This window comes from Mesoplodon bidens, assembly GCF_964165515.1.
Source record: "Mesoplodon bidens genome assembly, chromosome: 7".
NCBI classification, from domain to species: Eukaryota; Metazoa; Chordata; class Mammalia; order Artiodactyla; family Ziphiidae; genus Mesoplodon; species Mesoplodon bidens.
In genome coordinates this window covers 36449338-36461039 of record NC_138164.1, presented here as the reverse complement: position 1 = coordinate 36461039, position 11702 = coordinate 36449338, and the positions used below count along the sequence as shown (strand labels likewise).

Below are 11702 nucleotides of genomic sequence, written 5' to 3'. Positions count from 1 at the left end.
GGTTCTAAATGACAGGGTAAGTGAAGGAGGGCAAGTAGACAGATAAGAGTCATTTCCTGATTCTCAAAAGAAGGGGCATCACCTAGGGAAGGGGACTGCAAAATCTACAGGAATCCTCTTCATATACTAAATTTTCTAGGTGGCAAAAGTATCTCCTTTGACCCTAGCAGCCAGATGGAACTTAGAAAAGTAGTGAAAAGCTACTCAACTGAATGCAAGTCATATGACTAGGAGCATGTCAGTGAAAAGTTCAAGGGAAGATGCTGTGGAAGAGCAGTTCACCTTGTGGTTGAGCGTCCTCAGAACGTGCAATGGGAGGTGCAGTACCTGCTCTGTCTCACAGGGACCCTCCAACCTCTAAACGCATCTTTCCTGGGAAGCTGAATTCAAAAAGTCAATTTTAAAAAAAGATAGGGCTTCCCTGGTGGCGCAGTGGTTGAGAGTCCGCCTGCCGATGCAGGGGACACGGGTTCGTGCCCCGGTCCGGGAAGATCCCACATGCCGCGGAGCGGCTGGGCCCGTGAGCCACGGCCGCCGAGCCTGCGCGTCCGGAGCCTGTGCTCCGCAATGGGAGAGGCCACAACAGTGAGAGGCCCGCGTACCACAATAAATAAATAAATAAATAAATAAATTTAAAAAAGATAAAAGTCTCTAGTAGAGAAATTGTATCAGAGCCTAGTATTAAGAGCTGTAGAGCCACAAGTTTCCCATGATACGGCCTTAGCAGAGGCTGTTAAGGCAGTGACAGAAAATTTGTACCGAGGGAAATAGCAGAAGAGTTTGCCTACAATTCACGAAAATGCTCCCTGCACTTGGCCTGAAGGAAATCAGCAAAATTTGTAACAGCTTGTGTATTTGTATGCGGGATGGAGAACGAGTTTAATTTTTTAATTTCTCTGAATTATCACGTAAGATTCAGAAGATGCTCTCTCTGCCTAGAAGCCACCCCACTGGGATAACTATGCCTACGGAGTGCCTTTGCCTATGACTCCTACTTGCTAACAGACTGGCAGCCTGGCCCCAGGGCCTGGTCGCTGCTCCCAGTGCAATGGTGGATATGGTGTCAACGGTTGCAAAATCAAAGCCCCTTACATCCTCTCCATGCCTCGGTCCCACCCCCCACCCCACTCACCACTGATGTTCAGGAAGGGGAAGGTGTCCTGGATGGGAACGTGGTGCTGTGACTGGTCCAGCTCACCTTCCTCATCTTCTTCATCCACACCATTATCTTTCTCATCCCAAGGAGCAGATCCAGTGGATCCTACCCGAGAAACACACACACACACACACAAAGGTCAAAAGTGAGGCGCTCACGTTGCACTGTCATCCCTGCAGCTGACCCACTGTTCAAGCTAGGCACTGCCAGCACAGAGGTTCCTTGGGTTCAGTGTGCACCCTCAATGCCAAAGAGTGGGAACCAAGGGTGTTCACCCCACTCCCAGCTCCTCCTACGGAGCCCCAGTGCAAGCTCTCATCCCCTCCCCTATCCAGGAGCTGCAGACCCTACTCCCTTCTCCTAGAAACCTTTTAATTCCTACTCTAAACCCCTTTCTACACATTCGCATCCCTTCTAAGGACCCAAGGAGCACAGCTTCTCTCCTTTATAAGCTTACTGTGAAGACAGACCCTTCCCTCATGGCAGAGCCTCACTAGATTCATTGGAGGTCAAGTCTAAATTATCTGGCTCTTAGTCGGAACTGGCTCAACATTGAGTAAATATAGGGATCAGGTGGTATTCTCCTAGGAAAAATACCATACAAATTAAATGATCACTTACCCATCATTTATAAAGAGAACTTAATAGCCTTCATAATGTCATGGCAATTGATTCTTAGAACAGCCTTTGAAATACGCAGGAAAGATGAGAACCCAGATTTTATAGTGGAAGAAGCTGAGGCTCAAAACGTTGAATGACTTGATTCAATGTCCCACAAGTAGTGAAATAGAAAGACCGAGGTTTATAACTCAGACCTTCTAAGTTTTAAGCCCTCCTTCTTCTAAACTACCTGGCCTCTCTTCTCAGTGTTGAGTCCCAAGAGAAGTTATTTTTTATAGAACTCAATACTCCCTCTTCTTTCTAATGCTTTACTGTTCCACTGGGTGGGCAGGAAGACTGTGCTGAGTTTATATCTTTTGTTCTCTGGGTTCTTTCTAGGGACAGCATTTCTTGCTTTATTTACCAGTCTTCAACTTTGTAAGCGAGGCGACTTTCAAGTCGACTATCGCTTTTAGGGTCCAGCCCGGAACCTGGCACACTGTCCACCTTCTCCCCAGCAGCTGGGGCCTCACCTGGGTTAATGATAGAGCCCTGGGGCTGGGGGATGTCACACACTTGATATATCTTCACTGGGTTCATGGGCACCTCCTTGGTGCCGTCGTACATCAGGTTGAATTCCCTGCTCTTGTTGAGCGCACAGCGGAGCTGGGCCTTCCATTTAGCTGGGTCGGGGTCGTCCACCCCTTCCTGGTACTTCCCGTCTCCACAGCCCAGGCCTGAGGGATAGGAAACTGCAGTGAGTGCCTGCTTGTTGCCCAGAAACACTGGAAAGTGTGCCCGCCCTCCCTCATACAGACACAGATACACACAGCCCTGCCTGACCGCCCCATCACCCCAACTCCAATTTACAGAGACTGCAGCAGAAAACACCACGCTGGGGACCAGGCAAGGCAGGGCCTGAGACAAATTAAGCCAAATGCAAATACAGTATTTTAAAAAGAGGAGTCTCGGGCTTCCCTGGTGGCGCAGTGGTTGAGAGTCCGCCTGCCGATGCAGGGGACACGGGTTCGTGCCCCGGTCTGGGAGGATCCCACATGCCGCGGAGCGGTTGGGCCCGTGAGCCATGGCCGTTGGGCCTGCGCGTCCGGAGCCTGTGCTCCGCAACGGGAGAGGCCACAACAGTGAGAGGCCCGCATACAGCAAAAAAAAAATAAAAATAAAAAATAAAAAAAAATAAAGAAAAATCTGGAACACGTATACACCAAAATACTAATGGCAACTTTTGGATAGCAAGATTTCAGGTAATTTTGTTTTGTTTGGCTTGCCTTATTTGTTTTTCACATGAATTGCTTATATAATAAGAAGAGAAAGGGAGGTGGCGTATGATATGAAGAATTTAGGCTTGCAGTTCCCTCTCCCTTCAGTCTTTAACCTGATGCACAAATAACTGTTGAAACCAAGTACCTTTAGGAGTAGCAGCCCATAGGAGGGCAGGAAGCACGCTCTGGGGGTTCAGCTGGCCTCAGTGCGAGGCTGAGGGCCTCAAGTCCTAATAAACTCACACCACCTGCCTTTCCCTGCTTCCTCAAACTCCCACATTGGGAACATTTTGCTGGGAACACCAGTGGCTGGTGGCCTGGGCCAAAACCAGTGTGGCCCCGCCTCTCTGGTTTTCAATTTCCAGGTCTAACAGGCATTTATGTGTCTGTTCACGGGATATCAGCCCTCCCCCACTGTTAACGTATCTCAGATGTCTACACTTTCTTCAGGGCTGTGACGTATGTGCTGGTGCAGAAAAGGGGGATGTCTTTTGCAGAGGACTCAAGATCAAGAGAACGAGATGGACCGGCCAGACTGCTCCCACTTGATGTTAGGAAGATAAGGTGGCCATGTAGTTAGAATTCTGCAGCGGAACATAGCCTATAGAGTCTATGGGTTTGTGGATCCACAACTTTTATTTTTTCAGTAATGCCAACCAAGCTCGTAAGAGACTGACATATAATCCAGAATGCCAGTCTACTCGTTTTCAAAGGGGGATAAAGCTGGTCAGTGACCAGCATGGTTAAGTCCAATAACCTGGACATAACCATGTATGATCTCAACCAGTAACTCCTGTATCTGGTTTCTAATGACAATTCCAAGAACATAAGACCCACTCAACATTTAAATCCAAATTTTCAGATGACTCCAAAGCTAAATGGAAATGATTTGATATTGAACTCTAAATCTGCATTATCTAGACTATCTCTTACCCAGTTGGGTAACCCAGAAGCGACAGTAAAAGGCTCCTGCTTTCCCAAAAATCACAGGGCGTAAAAATGAAAAGCACTGGAAAGGCAAGACCCCCAGGGAATTTGCAAAGCTGCTCTTGTGTCTTTTTCTTTTTGACCTTGAAGCCAGGAGAAATTCTAAAAATACAAATGTATTCATTTTTAAAACTTGACTTTACTGACTATTGTTCAGACCCCCAAGCCTACAAAAATAATTTTATTTTTTTAAAAAATGCTCCCTCTTCAGACTATACTACAAAGCTACAGTAATCAAGACAGTGTGGTACTGGCACAAAAACAGAAAGATAGATCAATGGAACAGGATAGAAAGCCCAGAGATAAACCCACGCACATATGCTCAACTTATCTTTGATAAAGGAGGCAGGAATGTACAGTGGAGAAAGGAAAGCCTCTTCAATAAGTGGTGCTGGGAAAACTGGACAGGGACATGTAGAAGTATGAGACTAGATCATTCCCTAATACAATACACAAAAATAAGCTCAAAATGGATTAAAGACCTAAATATAAGGCCAGAAACTATCAAACTCTTAGAGGAAAACATAGGCAGAACACTCTATGACATAAATCACAGCAAGATCCTTTTGGACCCACCTCCTAGAGAAATGGAAATAAAAACAAAGATAAACAAATGGGACCGAATGAAACTTCAAAGCTTTTGCACAGCAAAGGAAACCATAAACAAGACCAAAAGACAACCCTCAGAATGGGAGAAAATATTTGCAAATGAAGCAACTGACAAAGGATTAATCTCCAAAATTTATAAACAGCTCATGCAGCTCAATAGCAAAAAAACAAACAACCCAATCCAAAAATGGGCAGAAGACTTAAATAGGCATTTCTCCAAAGAAGATATACAGACTGCCAACAAACACATGAAAGAATGCTCAACATCATTAATCATTAGAGAAATGCAAATCAAAACTACAATGAGATATCATCTCACACCAGTCAGAGTGGCCATCATCAAGAAATCTAGAAACAATAAATGCTGGAGAGGGTGTGGAGAAAAGGGAACACTCTTGCACTGCTGGTGGGAATGTGAATTGGTACAGCCACTATGGAGAACAGTATGGAGGTTCCTTAAAAAACTACAAATAGAACTACCATATGACCCAGCAATCCCACTACTAGGCATATACCCTGAGAAAACCATAATTCAAAAAGAGACATGTACCAAAATGTTCATTGCAGCTCTATTCACAATAGCCCAGAGATGGAAATAACCTAAGTGTCCATCATCGGATGAATGGATAAAGAAGATGTGGCACATATATACAACAGAATATTACTCAGCCATAAAAAGAAACGAAACTGAGCTATTTGTAATGAGGTGGATAGACCTAGAGTCTGTCATACAGTGTGAAGTAAGTCAGAAAGAGAAAGACAAATACCGTATGCTAACACATATATATGGAATTTTTAAAAAATGTCATGAAGAACCTAGGGGTAAAACGGGAATAAAGACACAAACCTACTTGAGAATGGACTTGAGGATATGGGGAGGGGGAAGGGTAAGCTGTGACAAAGCGAAAGAGAGGCATGGACATATATACACTACCAAATGTAAGGTAGATAGATAGTGGGAAGCAGCCGCAGAGCACAGGGAGATCAGCTCGGTGCTTTGTGACCGCCTGGAGGGGTGGGATGGGGAGGGTGGGAGGGAGGGAGATGCATGAGGAAGGGATGTGGGAACAGATGTATATGTGTAACTGATTCACTTTGTTATAAAGCAGAAACTAATAAAAATAAATAAATAAATAAATAAATAAATAAAATACAAAAAATACAAAAATAAAAATGCTCCCTGCCTCAAAGGAGTTTACAATCCCTTAAAGGAGACAGATGAGTCAATAGATCAGAAATATAGATACTATGTGAACATCAGTAAAACTGCCTAATCCATAGAGTCGGGGGGTAGGTATGGTTGGCCAAGTTTATCAGAATTTATGATTCTAGGGCTGAATCTTGAACATGGGTAGAAATTAACCAGGTGAGAAGCGTGGGTCAAGATACTCTAAGCAGAAGAAGCTTTATGGGCAAAGGCAGAGGCTGAAAAGCACAGTGCTTAGGGGACCTACAAGCAGTTCAGCTTGCGTGGAGGCAGCATGAGATGCAAGTCTGGGCTTGTAAGTAGGAACCATGCCAAGGAGTTTGGACCTGATTCTTAGAACACTGAGAACCACTGAGAGATTTAAGCAGGTTGTGATGGGATCAGATTTAAGTTTTAGAAAGAACCCTCTAGCTGCAGGACTGAAAAGGGTTTGAAGGGAGGCAAGGCATGAAGATAATACATAGTCTCTATATAATCCATATAATAGTGTCACTAGGGTCTGAACTAAGGAGGTGGCAGTGGGATAGAGGATACAGGTAACGAAGGAGCCGTTAAAGACGCTGATTTGACAGAGCTTGATGATGAACTGATTCCTTGAAGAAGGTGAGAGAGAAATCAAGGATGATTCCCTGGTTTAGGGTTTGGGAGACTGGGTGGGGGGTGATGCTGGCCACTGAGATAGGAGCAGGTTTAGAAAGATGATTTCCCTTTGGAAATGTCGGAGTTCAAATGCCTGTGGAAGGCCTAGGGGAGGAGGCCCAGCATGCCCAGGGCAGTTTTTTATCCCCACTCACCTCTCACATCACCTGAGGGACTCTCCCTGCCTGCCTCCAGCCTGGAAGAAGGTCCACCAGATTACTGACATCTCTGCCCTGTGGGCAAGGACCAATTTCTTTTCATTTCTGTATCCCTGCTCAGGCTTTAGCACACAGTTGGTCAATGTGTATTTCTTGAATTGCCTCAAATTTACAGAAATACACTTCTTGGGGAATGAATAAGTTGCTATTACAGATGCAAGACCAGAAAAACAGCCATGAGCAGAAGGCCAAGGAGACACTGCAGAAAGTGCTGGAGGAGAAAATGTGTTGCAGAACAGCAACTGCAGAGCAAACAGGTGTGGGGATGCTCCATAATCCTTGGGGCTGGGAACCCTGGGGCAGTCTGGGTGGCAAGGGAGCCAGCTGCACAACTCCCTGGAACCCCCAAGGCACCACCCTCTCCTCTGATCTCCCTCAGCGGTCCCTGGCCCTGGCCGAGCACAAGTGTGAAGAGTGGAAGAGCCAGTACGAGAGTCACCCCCAGCATGCAACTGTCCCCTACCCTGCCAGCCCAGTAATCATGAATGCCGTCTTCCTTCTCTTTTTTACAATGTGGTACATATGGATTTTTTTTTGAATGAGATTTAACCAGCTTTTAAACCTTTCTTCTTTCTAACAATATCAGTACTCTCTGACTCTCCAAATGCGCCTTTTCAAGTTGATTTAATTTATGGAAAAATCACCCTTCATACTTTCCCTTTCTTTTTTAAACCTCCCCATGGTAGTGTAATGTAGTAGAAGGAGATTTGGCCTGGGAGTTTGGACACCAGGGTTCTAGCGGCAGTAACCCACAGTTACACACGTTATATTATTAAAGAAAAAAGTAACTTACAGAAATGTATGAGGCCATTATGCACATACACACAAACATATATTCACTCATATATCCATAAAAAAGTAGTCTGGAAGGTTCTATAAAATGTTAAAGGTGTTCATCCCACGGTGGAGGAGATATACGTTAACTATATTACCCTCTTAAATTTTTACAGTAAATATATATTACTTTTATAATTTAAAAAGCCAAACTTTTCATTTTTAAAAACCTAAAACATGAAAGAAAACTGGAAAACCAACAAAATTAAAACAATCCCTAAGTCTGAGGCGACGATTTTTTTATCCGAGTCCAAGTGATGAATGAAAATACTAAGAATGGTGTGTGACACCTCAAAGTATAGAAAAAAATACAGTAAGGCAAGTAGGCATTAAGATAATAGAATATAAAAAGTTACCCAGATATATTCAGACAATGGACTACTATTCCAGTAATAAAAAGAAATGAATTACTAATATGAGCTACACGGATGAGTCACAACAACATGAGGAGCCAAAGAAGCCACGTGCAAAAGGGTACTTGTTGTATGCTTCCATTCATATGAATTTCTAGAATAGGAAACACTAATACATAGTGAAAGAAAGCATGTCAGTGGTTGCCTGATGCCAGGCCTGGGAAACTGACTGCAAAAGGACAAGAAGGAACTTTTTGCAGGTATTGGAAGTGTTCTGTATCTTGACTTTGGCGACGACAATAGAGATATACACATTTGTCAAGACTTATCAAATTACATGCTTAAAACGGGTACACCTCGTTGAATGTAATTCATACTTCAATAAAGTTGATTTTAAAGTTAAATTAAAAAGTCACCTATGGGGACTTCCCTGGTGGCACAGTGGTTAAGAATTCGCCTGCTAATGCAGGGGACGTGGTTTCAAGCCCTAGTCTGGGAAGATCCCACATGCCACCGAGCAACTATGCCCGTGCGCCACAACTACAGAGCCTGTGCTCTAGAGCCCGTGAGCCACAACTACTGAGCCCGTGTGCCACAACTACCGAAGCCCACGTGCCTAGAGCCCATGCTCCACAACAAGAGAAGCCACCACAGTGAGAAGCCGGCGCACTGCAACAAAGACACAATGCAGCCCAAAATAAATAAATTAATAATAATTTTTAAAAAAATAGTCACCTAGACGTCTGAGTGAGACAGAGTTCCTTTAAGCTTTCAGTCCCAGCTCTTCTCTGAAGCCTCCCCTCATCTACCCTGGCAGCATGTGACCACTTTGCATCTCTTTAACACCTTATATTTATCGGTTCCATTCAGATTTGATGCTTGAAAAGTTTTGTATATTTTATGTCTATCTTCCATTCAACTTGGTTCCTCTAAGGCAGGAACAATCATCTCTTTCATAAATTGAGACCATTACAAAAACAGAATTATGTTCCCTTTCCTCTCAATCAGGGGAATTTGAAGTAGGATTGATGAAATCCTGGAAATCATAAGCAAAAATGTCATTTCTGCATTTTTATGGCCAGAGGGTCCTGTGTTTTCATCAGATTCTTGAAGATATCACAGAGCCCAACAATGTTAAGAATCTCTGCTTTGAATCCATGTGCTTTCACCCAGCTCTGTGGTACAAGGCACCCTGCCCCTGGGGCAATCTGTCTGTGGTCTCTGCAAAGATGATAAACCCACATCAGAGACACTCACTCTTCTGCATGTCAGTGGACTCCACTGCCAGCTCTTCCTCCACAATGACGTCACTCTCGCCATCTTCAAGATTCATTTCTGTCTCATCTAGAACACTGTCTTCTTCCTCTTCCTCCTCCTCATCTTCCTTGGAGACATCCTTTAATGTGGCAAGTAGTCTGTTGTAACCAGAAACTTGTTCTGGTTCACTCTATGCTTCACTTTCAGAACTTGAAGTATCTATAAACTCTCCGACTAAAAGGAAAATGGGGGTTTTAAAAACAAAAATTATACTGTTCTTGTTGCTACCCCACGACCATCATCAGGCCCACAGTGGAACCAAGTTCAGACTTTTCTAGATAAAAACTAGCTTTTCTGCAAATATGCAGTCCTATCTATTCAACCAGACCGAGCACCAAATTTGTTTCAAACAGCTAATCTAGCTATGATTCTAGAAGCGCTTCCTCTTCTTTGAACTGCTCATGTTCCACATGGGAAGACAGCAAACTAAACACATGGAGCTTTAGGTTATAAGGTGATCTAACCTATGTGTCAGACATTTGGTACCTTTAAAGGAGCAACAGGAAAACTTACAACAAAAAAGTGTACTTTATTTCTGAGTCTGTGGTAATGAAATAAGACCTTTGATGATTTTGCACTCTACTTTATGTTAAGCAAACATGACATTCCATCTTAGGATTCACCAAGAGCCCTCTGGTAAGCCTCCTTAACAGGTTCTAACAGGCTAATCTCTCAGGACAGTTTCATACTCTATACTATATTAGTTATCACAATGGCATTTTAACAGACATCTGCACTTAAAACTAAGCAATATTACTAAAGTATAGCTTACATCTAAAATCAAAGAGAGTGGAAATGTAGCCAAACTTTATTACCATATATAATCTTAAAAGTAACAGTCCAGAATCTACTATCATAAAGAAGGTATAAAGCATTACCAGTTGACAAGTCTGTGGTTTTGCTTCCTTTCTGGAAACCCTGAGAAGAAACAGGCAATGTTAAACTTTAACTACTGGTAGGTAGCAATTAGGAAAAGTCTAATGATACAACTTTAAATGAACATGGCAGACTATACCGTTATAACTACATCATATCTATTGTCAAGTAAAAACTCCATATGCATTTGGACAGGTCTTGGAAGGATATGCCAAATAGATAATAAGAGACGAATGAAAAAGTCTAACAAGACCACATGACAAATACTACAGTCACACAGTAACAGGCTCTCATCCAAAAGATGGGAAATTTTGGCAAATAAAAGCCCTCGGGGTTCACCTTTTCTAGCAAATTTCTTAAGTAGACTATCCCTCTAACTGTTGATAAAGCAGCCCAAAGGGGTGGGATGAGCACTAAGATCATAACTGAGAGTCTGGACACTTAGAGAGGAACCCACAACTACCCAAACATTAGTTTCCTCATGGTCATTGAATAGATAGGTGATGTCGAGGGTCCCAAGCAATTCTTTTTTTATTTTTTTTAACTTATTTATTTATTTTTGCCTGCTATGGGTCTTCGTTGCTGCGCCCGGGCTTTCTCTAGTTGCGGCGAGAGGTGGCTTCTCTTGTTGCGGAGCAGGGGCTCTAGGCTCGTGGGCATCAGTAGTTGCACCACCCTGGCTCAGTAGTTGTGGCTCGCGGGCTCTAGAGTGCAGGCTCAATAGTTGTGGCGCACGGGCTTACTTGCACCGCGGCATGTGGGATCTTCCCGGACCAGGGCTCGAACCCCTGTCCCCTCCCTTGGCAGGCGGATTCTTAACCACTGCGCCACCAGGGAAGCCCCCAAGCAATTCTTTAAAAACATAGAAAACGAACACAAGCTTATAAAATCTCTGCCCAGTCGCCACACAGGAGACGTGCCGTCTAGCATAAAACTACAGGCTCAACAAAGGGTAGGAAGACCGGCGAAGAACCCCATCTCAGGCGGGAAGCCGCCAGGATCCCCGGGCGAGCTAGGCCGGCGCCGGGGCAGCGTGGCACGCGGCGGGAGCTGCCCTGTCACTACCCCCGGGGCACCGGCGGACCAAACGCGGGGACACGCGGGCTCCCACCGGGAAAGGACGCCGGCAGCGCCGGTCCCAGCCTCGCCTCTCCATACCTGTCATAGAAGGGATGCTCCTCGCCGAAATCCCTTAGATGCTTCTTCTGCCTTTTAGTTAGGGAGTTGAGCAGCTGGCTCTGGCTCCGGCTCCGGCTCCGGCTCCCGCGTTTGCCCATGGGGAAGACGTCAAGTCAGCCAACCTCCAAGAATCGCGTTTTTCACCTGGAAGTCGTCTCGTCAACCCACTCACGCGGGATTGCCAACGGCGCTTTACGGCGGAAGCAGGGTGCCATAAAGCAGACCCGCTTTACGTCGCGCTTGTACGACAGGCGTGGCTGTGAGAATCAGCCTGCATAAACGTGTAGTAACTGAGATGGTTGAATGCAGTGCCTTTCTATTATGCCATAATACAAATACCAACTAACATTTAAGGCTGCCGGTGCATCTCAATTCATCCTCACAACAGTAAACAAATAGGCCTTGTTAATAAGCCTGATATTGGAGATGAGAAAGCTGATGCTTACA

The 11702-nt window shown here is 44.5% G+C and overlaps 1 protein-coding gene across 1 annotated transcript; it reads right to left on the bottom strand.

Moving 5' to 3' along the window:
* Positions 1-82: 82 nt before the first annotated feature.
* Positions 83-11440, bottom strand: LOC308620754 (interferon regulatory factor 6-like; the record flags this gene model as incomplete). The annotated part of the gene is made up of 6 exons (XM_081240668.1): positions 10820-11440; positions 10079-10118; positions 9141-9374; positions 2290-2493; positions 1199-1261; positions 83-135 (listed from the first exon to the last, which is right to left on the bottom strand). The coding sequence occupies exons 3-6, from the start codon at positions 9214-9216 to the stop codon at positions 83-85; spliced, it is 396 nt and encodes a 131-aa protein (XP_081096794.1). The 5' UTR covers positions 9217-9374; positions 10079-10118; positions 10820-11440.
* Positions 11441-11702: the final 262 nt, after the last annotated feature.